This window comes from Vigna umbellata, chromosome 5, assembly GCF_029865625.1.
Source record: "Vigna umbellata cultivar VRB3 chromosome 5, Vumbellata_1.0, whole genome shotgun sequence".
NCBI lineage: Eukaryota > Viridiplantae > Streptophyta > Magnoliopsida > Fabales > Fabaceae > Vigna > Vigna umbellata.
In genome coordinates, this window is record NC_142169.1 from 50,406,991 (window position 1) to 50,422,188 (window position 15,198).

At 29.5% G+C, this 15,198-nt stretch overlaps 2 protein-coding genes across 2 annotated transcripts; one reads left to right on the top strand and one right to left on the bottom strand.

The window, feature by feature from the left end:
* Window positions 1-599: 599 nt before the first annotated feature.
* On the top strand, window positions 600-8,252 carry LOC124820001 (calcium-dependent protein kinase 2-like). The gene is made up of 8 exons (XM_047291611.2): window positions 600-1,857; window positions 3,040-3,183; window positions 5,345-5,497; window positions 6,614-6,726; window positions 7,006-7,173; window positions 7,251-7,378; window positions 7,674-7,794; window positions 7,877-8,252. The coding sequence occupies exons 1-8, from the start codon at window positions 1,107-1,109 to the stop codon at window positions 7,946-7,948; spliced, it is 1,650 nt and encodes a 549-aa protein (XP_047147567.1). The 5' UTR covers window positions 600-1,106; the 3' UTR covers window positions 7,949-8,252.
* Window positions 8,253-13,915: 5,663 nt separating this feature from the next.
* Window positions 13,916-15,198, bottom strand: LOC124820002 (protein translation factor SUI1 homolog 2). The gene is made up of 2 exons (XM_047291612.2): window positions 15,044-15,198; window positions 13,916-14,544 (listed from the first exon to the last, which is right to left on the bottom strand). The coding sequence occupies exon 2, from the start codon at window positions 14,495-14,497 to the stop codon at window positions 14,159-14,161; it is 339 nt and encodes a 112-aa protein (XP_047147568.1). The 5' UTR covers window positions 14,498-14,544; window positions 15,044-15,198; the 3' UTR covers window positions 13,916-14,158.

A 15,198-nucleotide genomic window follows, 5' to 3' on the forward strand; every position in this document is an offset into this window, starting at 1 on the left:
CACATGATCTCAAAAATCTTTCCTTAATTTTTTTTAATTATTTTATTCAGTAAATGAATGGATGAGTCAGGAGAATAATGTGAACCATCTCGAATTTTTCTTAGTTTGTAATAAATGTTTTTCAATTACAAGCATAGAATCATATTTAGAAAAATTAATATTAATTTATCAGGTTCAAATATGCTAAAGATTTTAATGCAAAATTGGATATTATTAAGTGTTTAAAAGGTATTTAAAATTAAAAAAATACAATTAATTTTTTTACTTTCAATATAAAATTAAAATTAATTATAGAAAAATAGAATCATATTCCTCCTAGCTGTTGAGATGATCTGAATCAGGTGCACCCTTTATTCAGTCATTTGCAGCTATCAAGGAAGCTTCTTCATCTCTCTGGCAATGGTGACTTCTTATGAAACCAAAGCTTTCAACTTTTTCACTAAAAACATATGAAACAGTTGACCAATTAAACCTTTTTTGTTTTTTATTTCTACTAATTTGTTTTAGAAAGTTTTCTTCATTAATTCTTTTCTAGATTATTTATTACTTTCCCATAAAGTTTCTCCATAACAGGTATCACTCAATCGTCATCATTCACTTTATTTTTATGTTTTATTTACCAAAATTAAAACTCCATGTTCTTTCTTGCATATAAACAATGTGAACTCCACCTTAGGTACAACTAGCATTTATCCCAATTTTTTTATACATTCTTTCTCTTTCACCTTCTTTCAAGGCTCCACTTTTATAATTCCGTGTACATTTCTTCATCAAAGATATCAAACTTGTTTTCTATCTCTCTTTTTACATACTCTGCAAATATCATATATTCTTCCACAATCCTCATCTGAGAGGTTTTTAATTTTGTTCCTGACAATGTTTTTAGTAGTTTTTTCTTGTTAATTTTCAGAATGATTTACTAACAGGTTTCTGATCCAAGGTTTAAGATGGTGTAGTTTCCTTGAATTCTCATCTGGGTTCAATCTGTTTGATGTTTTGACTGAATCAGTCTGAATCAGCTGTGATTGTCTGATAAAAATAAAAAATTCAATTTTTCTTTTTCTTGTTGCTTTCGTCACAATACTTGGATTTGAGAAACTGGGGACATGGGTTGTTGTCTAACTAAAGATTCAGAACCAGAACGCAATGGTTACAGACATGCTGCGACAGGTGGTGTGCACACTCAGAAGACTCACGAACCTTTGGTCAACCAATCAAGAGTTCCTGCAAATCAACCATATCATATACAGGAAAAGCATACTGCATCCACTGCTCAGACAGTGCCTCAGATGCCATGGAAGCCTTCTGGTCCTGCCCCCAGTCCTAAACCTGTGGCTAGTGTTAAGCAAGACACAATTCTAGGGAAGCAATTTGAAGATGTGAAGCAGTTCTACACACTTGGAAAGGAATTGGGTAGAGGGCAATTTGGGGTGACATATCTTTGCACTGAGAATTCAACTGGGATTCAGTATGCCTGCAAGTCTATTTCTAAGAGGAAACTTGTGAGTAAATCTGATAAGGAGGATATAAAGAGGGAGATTCAGATTATGCAGCATTTGAGTGGGCAACCCAACATTGTTGAGTTCAAAGGGGCTTATGAGGATAGGCAATCAGTTCATGTTGTGATGGAGCTGTGCGCTGGTGGGGAGCTTTTTGATAGGATTATCGCCAAGGGGCATTACAGTGAGAGGGCTGCTGCTTCAATATGCAGACAAATTGTAAATGTAGTTCATATCTGCCATTTCATGGGTGTGATGCATAGGGATCTGAAGCCAGAGAATTTCTTGTTATCTAGTAGGGATGAAAATGCACTACTCAAGGCAACAGATTTTGGTTTATCCGTTTTCATTGAAGAAGGTAAAGTTTGATTCATTCAGTAGTCATTAGTTCGAATTCCTCGGATATCTTAATTTTGTTGAATTCCTGTTTAACCAATAGATGGAGTCTTCATAAGAAAATATGTTAGTTTTTTTTAGGATTTTAATATTAATGAATAAGCTTCTAAGTTTTGGTTAAAAAATTAAACTTTGTATCTCAAAGTTTACCTTTTGATTATGCTTTTGTGGAAATGATTTTGCAACTGGATGAAATTTTCAACTTAGAAATTTATCTGTATTGATTCTAGTGTTTTGCATACAACTAATAATTAGTTCTCATCCTTAAAGGGTGGGTGGGGTAGGTGGGTATCTTTACTACAAGGAACCTTTATTGTCCTTGTTAATGGTCGCCCTATTTTGTCAAAACCTGGGTTAGAAAGTTTGAGAACCATAAACTTTCTTTATAGCACAATTTTATTAAAAGATGTAGGTTGTAATTAACTTCCATTATTTAATTTAACCAAAGGTTAGTGTCATTGTTTTTTTTCTCCATCTGTATGCAAACATGCATATAGTTTATAACATTTCATCCATGTGCCTTTTGTGGAGTCTCTGATATCTTGTTTGGTCCTTGGTTATGCTTTGGCTATACCCAAAATTCACAAGGATACTCAGATTTTTCATTCCAGATTTCACTGTATTTATATTTCTGAAAACTCTGCGACTCTTTGCTTGTTGTAATCACATCAATATCTTTGCTAGCCTTCAAAGATGGTGTAAAGGAATATAAAGTTTAGTAGACAGAAAATCACTTACATTGTTCATCCTAATTATTCATCCTTAAAAAGCTATGAGCTGACTTGTTCCATCATCAGTGAGGAATCTAGCATTTCCTTGTACTCCACACATCACACATGTTTGAACACTGAGTACTGATAAAATGTTAAATTAAAACTTCATTTACTCATCAATATGATGCTGCAAATTTTAGAAAGTTATTGATTGTTGGTAAATTTACTTCCATCATTAGGTTTGAGGCGCTTCATACATGCACGCTGTCATTCATTAATCATTTGTAATGGCATCATTCACGTGATATGCAGTCTAATATCTTTGGAAACTACTTATTATCATTCACAGATGATTTATCAAAATTAAATAAAATCAAGATTATCTTCCTTTTGGAATGTGTACTTAAATTTCTCTGACGAATTCTTTCCAGGAAAGGTATATCGGGATATAGTTGGTAGTGCTTACTATGTTGCTCCTGAAGTTCTGCGGCGCAGATGTGGGAAAGAAATAGATATATGGAGTGCAGGAGTCATATTATATATCTTACTTAGTGGCGTCCCTCCATTTTGGGCTGGTAAATTGATACTTTGATTTTCATATAGAATTATCAACTTATATTAACTTTCTCTGTACAACTGATTATGAATTACTTTTTTCATACTATCACACCAATTGCATTTTCATCATTTCTATTTATAATAATCAAAACCTTCGAACAATAAATTAAAAATATGTTGAAATGAATAAAAAGATTTTGATGATATTTTTCCTAGTTATTATGGAGATATTGAGACTATCTTTTGTTCCAATAATCTACTGTTTATAACACTCTCCTTCAAGTTGGTAAATGAATATCAATTATTCTCAATTTGCCTACAAAATCTTGGAATTTGCCTTGAGAATGCCCTTTAGTGAAAATTTCTACCATCTGAAATCTTATAGGGACATGAGTTGTAACTACTATACCCCTATCAAGATTATTGGTGATGAAGTGCTTGTATATTTCAATAGTTTTAGTTCTATCATGTTTGACTGGATAATGAAAATGTTCATGGTTGACTTGTTATCATATCACAAGACAATTACATAGAGATGTCAACCTTTATTTTAAGACCGAGTATGATCTTCACTTTACAAACTTTGAGCATGAGTTTCGAAATTCAGCTTCTGCACTAGAATGAGATATTCTATCTTATTTTTTGATTATCCATCCATTAGACTTTCTCTAAGAAACATATAATATCCAAATGTAAATTTTTTGTCAGTAATAAAACCAGCGTAGTGTGTAGGGTCAAATAATGTCTAGTCTAGTGTGTGATAAATAAATAAGTATTTCTACCAATATCTGATACTAGATTTTTTCTATATGATAGAACTCTTACCTGTTTCTTTAAGGAGATAAAGTACATATTCTCTTTGGGTGGTGAAAATCCCTTCTTTTTTATAAGCAACCTCTATTCCAAGGAAATATATTTCAAATTAAGCCATCAATTTTTTCTTTAAAGCCAATTTCTCTTTTGTATCATCTCTTACAATAATCATGTCATCTGCATAGACCAACAATATTGAAAGTTTATCTCATCTTGTATGATATGTTTTATACTCATTTATACTATAATTTGTCTTTATCTTTAGTCAATATGAGATATCGTGTACTGTTAGGTACCTGGGTTTGGAATCTAACAAGAACACACTCAGAAGATAGAAAGAACAATGAAAGAATGGGTTTCTGTATTGAAATTGAGAATGATGTACACTGATAGCGCTAATGGAGGCCTAATCCCCCTCTTTGCCCTAACGGAGGCCTAATCCCCCTCTTCTGGCCAAAGTCCAGATCTACAAAATAATACTCAATGATACCCCTGACAACATACAGGGTCTTATTTATACAATTTCACCACCTTCTATCCTAAACCCAATACCCATTATATCCTCTTACCCTATATCCTAACATGTACACTCGCTCATGCCAAGGAAGGAACATCTTAGACATAGCATTAGATAATATTTATGGGTGATCCAATATGCGTGTGATAGTTGGTAGCATAACAACATCAACAAACTTGACTAGGATATGAACTTATCTAGGAAACTCAGAAGGCCAACTTAAACTCTGTAAGGAAATAAAGAGGGCCCAAAGATCGGAAGCTCTGCTACATCTTAAGAAAATAAAATTTTAAGTCTAACTCAATCTCATAAAATGGACTTCTAAGATAAGGTTTGATCCAATTATACTATAATTTAACTTTATCTCTAGTCAATGTGAGATATCCTATACTCTCGTTCATGCCAAGGAAGGAACATCTTAAACATAGCATTGGATAATATTTATGGGTGATCCAATATGCGTCCAATAGTTGGTAGCATAACAACATCAATGAACTTGACTACGATACGGACTTAACTAGGAGACTCTAAATGACTCTTATGCCAACTTAAACTATGCAAGGAAATAAAGAAATGTTCTCTTGACAACAATCGCACCAGTTACATTCTCATTATTTCTATTGGTAATAATCAAAACTTTTTAAAAACAAATAAAAATATGCTAATGTGAATGGAAGATTATGAAGATATTTCTTCCTAATTACTATGAAAATACTAAGAATAGTTTTTAGCCTAATAATTTGTTATTTACAATAATTAAAAGTTTAAAACATGCGTTTCTTTTATGTTTGACTTTCCAATTTACTTGTTAGACAAGTCTAATTTATTTTATGAAATATGTTCTGTAGAGTCTGAGAAGGGAATATTTGATGCCATACTGGAAGGTCACATTGATTTTGAAAGTCAACCATGGCCAAACATTTCAAACAGTGCCAAGGATCTAGTTCGTAAGATGCTCATACAGGATCCAAAGAAACGTATAACCTCTGCTCAAGTTCTTGGTATGGTACTTTTATTGTGTTTTCTCCATAATGCAGTTAATAATTTATTAAACTTTGTCCTGAACTTTTGATATTATCTTCCTGATCACTTGGAACACTAGTGTAAGATTAAAAAGAGAAATTATTAGAGGGTGTATGAGCTAGGGATGGCAACGGGTCGGGTCGGGCACGGATAGTGCCTACCCGCAACCCGACCCGACAAAAAAAAATCCACCCGCTACTCGACCCGCTACCCGCACGGATATCCGCTTAAAAAATATCCGCGGGTATTTTAAAACCCGCGGATATCCACGGATACTCGCAAATATTAAAAAATATATATTTTAATAAATTAATAAAATAAAATTTAAATAAAATTATAAAAAATATATAAAATATAATATAAATTAAATTAAATATAAATTTTAATTAAATTTAATATTGTAAAATATAAATTAATGTTAATTTTAATTAAATTTAACTTAATAAAATATAAATTAAATTTTTATTTTTATTTTTTGCGGGTAGCGGGTATCCGCGGGTACGGATAGTATAATATCCGCACCCGACCCGATTATAAGCGGGTATTAAAATATCCGCTACCCGCGGGTTGCGGGTAGTAAATATCCGCGGGTATCAACTATCCGTCGCGGATTTTATCCGCGGATATCCGCGGGCGCGGATTTTTTTGCCATCCCTAGTATGAGCTATGGTAGTATGTTCACATAATTATAGCTAATTGTAATGCATGAAAAAACTAAACTCACTTAAAATCTTATAATATAGTCCAAAAGTTATTTTTGTTTACACATACACTGCAAGTGAACATACTAGTCATTAAGACTTAAGATTAGTCAGATAAGATATATATTACATTACATCAAAACTGTATTCTCAGCATCCCAAATGTGTAAGTCCTGTTATCTTGCAGCATTTCAATTATTTATTTATTTATTGGATATTTGTGTTTGATAAAGAAAAAAATATACTTTTGAAACACTAATCTATTGTAATCCTGCTTCACACTACAACTGTTGCAGACTGATCACATGGATTTAGCATCCATGTGAATTTTTTTCTTTATTAATGGATTTTGTTCTCTCTTGTAACTGATTTATATATTGTATGAATGGTTAGAGCACCCATGGATTAAAGATGGAAATGCTCCAGACAAGCCAATAGACAGTGCAGTCCTTTCCAGAATGAAGCAATTCAGAGCAATGAATAAACTAAAGAAACTTGCCCTCAAGGTATGCCATCCACAATCTACATCAAGAGAGAACAAAGTTCTCTTTAATACTTCATTTCTTGATAGCATACTAGGTGGCTCCATGTCTATGGATTGTTAAAAGTTATCAAAGGTTAATTTTAAACCATAGCTTCTTAAAGATGTCTGTTAAATAATAGTTACAACATTGAGATATGAAAGTTTTCATGTTAGTGTACTTGTGACTATGAAGTAGACCAATATGTATGACTGTTGGTTTTCCGTTTCAAAAAAATTCGCTGGACTTCAAATATTCTTTTAGGTCATTGCTGAGAATATGTCTGCAGAAGAGATCCAAGGTTTGAAGGCAATGTTTACAAATATGGACACTGACAAGAGTGGTACAATCACCTATGAAGAACTAAAGGCGGGATTGCAAAGACTTGGCTCAAAGCTTACAGAAGCTGAAGTGAAACAGCTTATGGATGCTGTAAGCTGTTCTTTCGTCATCTTTATATATTTTCTTTAAGGATTTTCAAACTTATATTTCTTGGTTCAAAATTGTAGGCTGACGTAGATGGAAATGGCTCAATTGACTACATAGAGTTCATCACTGCTACTATGCATAGACACAAGTTAGAAAGAGATGACCAACTCTTCAAGGCCTTCCAATATTTTGATAAAGACAACAGTGGGTAAGTTCTTCATTATCATGATTTCTTGTCCAACCAAGTCTTTCCCACCAATATCTTTTTTGATTTTGCATTATGCCATCCATACAAACCTCTCAACTATTGAGTTCAATGCTTCACTGTCAATGTCATGCTTGTCAACTAAGTGCCATTCATCTTGTTAGAGTTTTTAATACTAAACAAGGCACAGTGTCAAGCAACCACGTTTACAAATCATTAACTGCTGTGTATAACTTGGATAGAGAGGCAGGAGCAATGACATATCTTATTCTCTGGTCTTCGTTTGATTTCATTACAGGTATATTACAAGAGATGAGCTGGAATCAGCCATGAAAGAATATGGTATGGGTGATGATGCCACAATCAAGGAAATCATATCTGAAGTTGATACTATTATCTCTGAAGTGGACACGGATCATGTAAGCTCATTTTGTATTGAATTGCTACAAGTTTGTATTATAGTTCCATAGATAATAATACTAAAATGTTATGGTTTCACAGGATGGTAGAATCAACTATGAAGAATTCTCTGCAATGATGAAGAGTGGAAACCAACAAGGCAAGCTATTCTAAAGCACACCATCTAACCAGTCTGAGGGTCTGGTTTCCAAGATCCCTCTTGGTTAATAGGTTTATTTATACCACTGAGAAGTACTTCCAAAAGTTGGTATTACTCATTGGCATGTAAAGCTTCCGTTTAGAATGTTTGATTTACAATGCTTCACATGACCGTTAATCTACTTCCTGTTTCATTTTTGGTTTCTTTTTTCTTATTTTCACTGAGATTCTGAGTCCTCTCTGAATTTATTTTGGACACCAAAGTATAAAACTCACATAGAAAAGTTGATATCTCAATAAGATTATACGAGTTTTTGTACATGAAAGTTTACATGCTACAAGGAGAGTGGTTTATATTATTATCTCATGACAGTAAACAGGATTGGATTCTGACAGTGGCAGCTGCATCTCATTTTTGAAAGTGAGGTTGTGCTTGCAAAAAGAACATGTTCACTGTGGCAAAATTGTAATAACCAATTTAATGAAAAATACTATGTTGCTCATTGTTAAAAAAAAAATTAACTAAATTCAAAACAATCAAAATAATATGTAAATTTTTAAAAAAAAAAAAACAGCATACCATTGAAAAAAAAAAGAGTTATCAAGTCTTTCTTTACTTAATTCATTTAATTGAAAATTTGATAGATTTGAAAACAAAAGAATATTTACAATCTAACAAGAAATTGAGATTTTCATTGTCGACATTCTTCTTGAATGAGAATTTATTTTATTGTACGAAAAAAATAGTTGTTATTCTGCACTTCAAATATGTAAATAATGGACATTGAAGTTCGAGAACTAGCTTGTAATAAAAAAAGTGATGAACCAATTAAAATTTAGCTATTACAGATTATAAAAGGTAATCTGACTAATATTCTTTTTACTATTTCAAAGTATTATTTTAACAATAATCCAAAGTTTATACTGAATTTTTATTTTAAATTATAAATTTTAATTATCAATTCAGGTTTTTAAACTTACACCAATATCAATCTCTTCTCAATCTTCAATTTTATTTTTATGAGTTTTGGTTTGAAGCCTTCATATTGAAATTATTTAGACATTATGTTTTACTCTTTCCGTCCTCAAATAACCACAATTTTAAACATTATACAATATTATAAGTAATCAACACTCTTAATTTGTAATTAAATACTTTCTTTTTATAATTTGTCTTTAGTATTTGTATATATTCACATTTATAATATATAAAAACAAGGTTTTTATTTAAGAGTTAAATATAATCTTAATCTATAAATTTCAACATAAAATTGAACATAAAATTGAAATTAAAATTTTTTAAAAATTTTAATATATTTTGATCTTAAATAGGTATAATTTTCTTAAACTAATCAAATTAAATTTTAAACTATGTTCTAAACTTAATTTTCAAAATTATTCAAAGATTATTTTGGGAAAGCTATCTCAATAAGGATATTACCAAAATAAGTTGTAATTCGTGGGAAAAGTCGAGCCATCATACAATTACAACTAGTTGGCTCACTGTATTTTTATAGAAATAAAGAGTGATAATGGTGATTAAAATAAACAGTAAACATTTATGGTGTGGTGTTTATTAGAAAATGTTAGTAATTTAAAGAATGTATATATAAGATTTGATGAGAAAAACAATAGTACTAATTATAGAAATAAAATAAAATAGAATATACAAAATGTATAACCAAAATAACATATGTTTTTTATATATAGTTGAAAAAGTAAAATAGAATATACAAAATGCATGCACCAAAACAATATTCTATACAGATGTATTTTGTTGTTCATTTAAACCGGAACTTTAATGAAAAACAAATATTTCAGATTTTTTTTTTCATTTTATGAGTCAGCAGTTAAATTCATCAGGTATATATTTATTTTCATTTTTAATTTATACTAAAAAAAACTTTAGCAGCAATTATTTTGAAAGGAAAGAAGCTAATATAAATGTGTTGAAAATATTTTATGCCTGATTTTATGAAAAATGTAAGAAGAATGAACTCATATATAAACAGTACGATAAATTTAATTAAAATGCATTATCAAATGTAATTTTTTTTTCATTAACTCTTTCAAATTATATCACCCAACAAATTATATATTGAAATACAAAACAAATCTGAACTTTTTGTTTCTGAAAATTGAAAATGATACCTACAAATTGGTTTTTTTTTTACTTGATTTGGAACATTGCTTGATAAGAAATTGTTGCTATACAATATTAGATAAAGGTAATCGGTAATTTAGTTTTACTTATTTTCTGATCTAGTTTAAAGGAAAACTTCAAATATAATTTTATTTATAGAAAAAGGAACTTTTAACCTAAAATGAACTGATTAAAATAATTAAAAAACAATTCAACATTAAACACGTGTGAAGTACATATTATCTATGCATCAATATTTTCTAAATTATATATGAACTTCTCAATAAAATATAAACACTTCATCTTTGATTAGAAGATATACAAAAAAAGTTGACTAGAACTCTGATCACACCGACCTGTGTGCACACCATAATATGCTTTGGACCTACCACTTTTATCCTTGACAGTGGTGGTAGAGGTAAGGATGGTGGTGATGCTAGAGGTGGAGGTGAAGATGGTTGTGGCGGTATAGTTGGAGGTGAAGATGGTGGGGTGGTAGAGGTCGAGCTAAAGATGATGATGGTGGTGGTGGTAGTAAAAATGGAGGTAAAGATGATGATGGTGGTGGAGATGAAGATGAAAACGATGAACTTTTCATAATTTTCTTCCAATTTTTTATATTTGACGCCTCGATTTCTCCTTTTGACATTTCTTTTCTTTCTCTACGTATAGAAAACATTTTAATTAATAATTATACTCATTCTAGTTATAGTTTGCTACATAATTAGTTTTCACATTAATAAATGTTATTTACAAAAATAAAGCACCTTTTAACAAAATTCTAACTCAATATATATAATATATATAAAATAAAATGAGAAATAAAATTTAGATTTTAGAAGAATTAGATTAGATTTTAAGAAATCTATCAAAATTAATGAGATTTTACAAATTAAATTTCGTTTTCATGATCTAAATATGATGCGATGCATTTAAATTTATAAACTAATAGAAATCTAGCAAGATATTACTATATTAAAACTAATTAATGAAATTTTAGAAAAATAACTATAGTCAAATACAATATCTTCCTATTATGATTGTTCAAATTAATTTACAAATTAATCACGGTTAAAAATCTAACAATATTCCTGATATCGAATCAGCAAATCTCTAATCATCTTATCCTATCTATTTAAGTCATATTTAATTAAATAATTATATAAATAATATATAGTAAATATTATTAAATGATTACAATTTGGAATACATTTACAAATAGAAAACTATATTTAATAGTCTTTTGGATATTACTATTATATGTTTTTTCTATTTAATTCTACTATTACGTCAAATAAACATGTGAGTGTAAGTTTTTCAATCAATTTCATAATAACTGTCATATTATAATTATACTGTTTATGTCATATATTATTATTTTGACTAATGAAGGACTGTTTATCTTTTATATCTAATGTATTTAAGGATTAAATGTGTTTGTCCTTAACTTTCATATAAAATTAAAAGTAAATTTTTTTTCTATATGAAATTTGAATATGTTTTGATCATAAAATTGTAAAAGGAATGGATATAGTAATTTGAATCCAATTACCTTAAATATTAGTGACATATCAAACATATTTTTCAACTAATTCTTAATATAATTAGATTAAAAGAACTATATTTATCTATTAAGTTTAAGGACTAAAATATATTAAAGTTTAGACAAATTTCAATTTCATATGAAAAGTAAAAAATTAAAACATATTTAACTCTTATTTTAATAACATTTCATCAATTTGAAATAAAGATCTATATTTATTTATTTAAAATAATGATCCTTACATAAAAAGAGAAGAGTAGGATAAAATTGAAGTTATATATTGTTATACATTATACTAAAAATTAAAATACCAAATGAAGTGAATTTCAACATACCTTAATGGAATACCTTAATGGAATATCTCTTTGTGTATTATTCTTTTCTAAATGTGATTCATAACAATTTGAAAGTTATTGGTAGTAATCTTCTAGTTGAAACAATTCTTTTTTAGTATAAAAGTATGAAGCATCTTAAGATATTAGTCAATCCAACATAAAAGGTTAAAACGACTTAAGACACACTATATTAAGAGACTCTATCAGTAATACTTACAAGCAATTCTTTCAACGTTTCCACGTTTCTCATTATGACAAATGAATGATAAAAACTTGAGAGTTAAAAAAAAAAACGTAATGAAAAATAATAAAATGTAAAAATATTAAGGATTTTAAATAGTAAAACAAAGACAAATCATAAAGACTAATGATAAAAAGATATAAATCAAAAAGAAAAAATAAACAATAAAAAGGATTTTGATAAATTTGATTTAATTAAGTTATGCACAAAAATTACGAAAGATAAACTTAATCAAAAATATAAATAAATTCTTTTTTTAAACAAGTAAATAAGATAATAAAACTTTGAAGATAGAAGTTCATTAAATCGAAAATATAAGCTTAACAATAAGATAAATACAAAAATTATTTAAATTTTCAATTATTTATAAAAAAGTTGTATTTATACTTTAACACTTATATCTAATTCAAGTTAACTTATTTTAATTTTGTAGGAGATAATTGATAATGATTATTGATAAAACAAAAAATATATTTTATAAAATCAACAAAAATGAATAAAATATATGGAAATTAAATATTCTCTATTAGCTAAACAAAGTTTTAAAGAAACCACTTTTGATAAAATGTAATTTTATTAGTAAAAAGTGACTTTTGAAATTAGAAATCATGTATCACTATAGAATGGAGAGATCTTAAAAAAATAAGAAGTCTAAGACGCATGCGTACACATGAGTTTTATTTTTAACTTACTTTTTAAATAATATGATTATTTTTATTTTTTATAAATAAATTAATATATATTTAATTATTATAATTATATATTTAATAATTATAATAATAAATATTATAATAATTAGATATGTATATTTAATTATTATAATAATTAATTATTATAACACTAAAAGTAATACTAATAATAATATTGTTTACGCTAATAATATTAATGTTGATGCTAACAACAATAATAATAGCAATGCTTAATATTAAAGATAATAATATAATTAGACTAATAATAAAAATAATAGTAATAATTTTACTAATAGTTTTTATTTAGAATAGAAGAGAATATGATCGACCGCTAAACGATATAGTTTTAAGAAAAAGATCTAATATTTACATTGCTTGATGAGAAATTGTTCCTATATATTAGATAAAGATAATCGGTAATTTAGTTTTACTATTTTCTGATCTAGTTTAAAGGAAAACTTCAAATATAATTTTATTTATAGAAAAAGGAACTTCTAACCTAAAATTGACTGATAAAATAATTAAAAAACAATTCAACATTAAACACGTGTGAAGTACATACACCTCATCTTTTATTAGAAGATATAAAAAAGAAAATTGATTAGAACTCTGATCACACCGACCTGTGCACAAAATAACATGCTTTGAAAAACTAATTCCAAATAACATGCTTTGAAAAATTAATTCCTCGGATAACTGCTTAAAATTCAAAGTCAAAAGACCTATGAGAAGGGGTCATTTAAGGAAATATTTTAAGTGAAAATGATTATTCGAACAAAAAATTAATTTCATTAATTCCTTTCTTTACAACACTTATCTCAGAATCTATTATGTGTTAAGGAACTTTTATGTGCCAATTTTCATCTTCCATTCGTTACTATTTCTTTATATTAGAGACTGCTTTTGATGTTCGAATAATGTCTTATTTTTAGATTCATATTTGCCAAAATTGAGTCATTGAATTGAATGAAGAAGTAGCCAAAGCAGCCTAAACATACATAAACAGAGTATAAACTGCACAATCAACCATCTTCTGAAAACCAAAGCATTAGTTTTATTGAATTTAATTTGAAACTTATCACACATTCAAGTTCACCAGCACCATCCATGAGATCCAATCATCACAATTGGAAAACCCAACCCAACCAAACTTATTCAAAGACCACTCATCCAACAAAAGAAACAAACCAAACTTCAAACTTCAAACCTCAAAACAATCAAAACAAAGAACCCCACCAAGAAAAACAGTACAATACAGCATAAAACAAGAACAATCAAAAACCATGAATCTTGATCTGGTCCTTTCTGACAAGGCCTGCCTGGATCAAGAAGTGTGAGACGTTCTTGCGCTGATCACCTTGGAGCTGAATTATCTTGCCAAGCTCCTTGTCCTGCACCACATTGCCGTTGCAGCAAAACTCTTTCTTGAGGTCTTTGAGAATCTTCTCGTAGCTAAACTCCTTCTTCAACCCCTGTACTGTGGTCAGACTCTTCTTTCCATTCCTCTGCTGGATCCGAATGTGCACATACTCCTTCGCTCCTGGAGCATCCGATTCTTTAGCCTCAGCAAATGGGTCAAATGGGGTGGGAACTTGGATTTCCAACTCAACCATGTACTTTTCTTGATACAAACTTCAAGACACCCAAACACAGATTGCTTCTGCATAAACACCACCAAACAGTAAGTCCACCCAATTTCACAATACAACAGTTCTCATCTGAATGAGATCTATCAAAAACAAATATGAGATAAAGATCATGAAAGCAAAAACCTAACCACATGCAATTCGTCATCAGAACTTCTTAGATGGTAAAATCACCAACAAAATCAACAACAACAAAACAACATAAAATCAAACGCCAGGTTAATTGGGTTATAGCATAAGATTAACAAAGTTAATCTCATAACATATATATCAAACAGCAATCACGATCGACATGCACCAAACCTTACAAACCTTAAAAACGCTAGAAAGTTGCGAACAAAACGTCTATGATTCGATAAACTAAAACACAATAACCTATTAAAACATTATTCATCAAACAACATGTCTGAGAAACCACACAAAACCCCGTTTGACACAGTCAAAAACATTAAACAGAGATCACAACCAAAGTAAAGGCCCAGAAACAACATCAAAGAGGAAACGGAAACAAACCTTGATGAAAGAGAGAAGACGGTTCGAGAAACTTGAGGAACAAACCTTCACAATAATACTATGAATGAAAAACGTGACGGGCTTACGCATATATATATATAACAGAGCGTGGGAGAGGCGGTGCAAGTGTGTGAGGGCCACTAGTTTTTGGACGG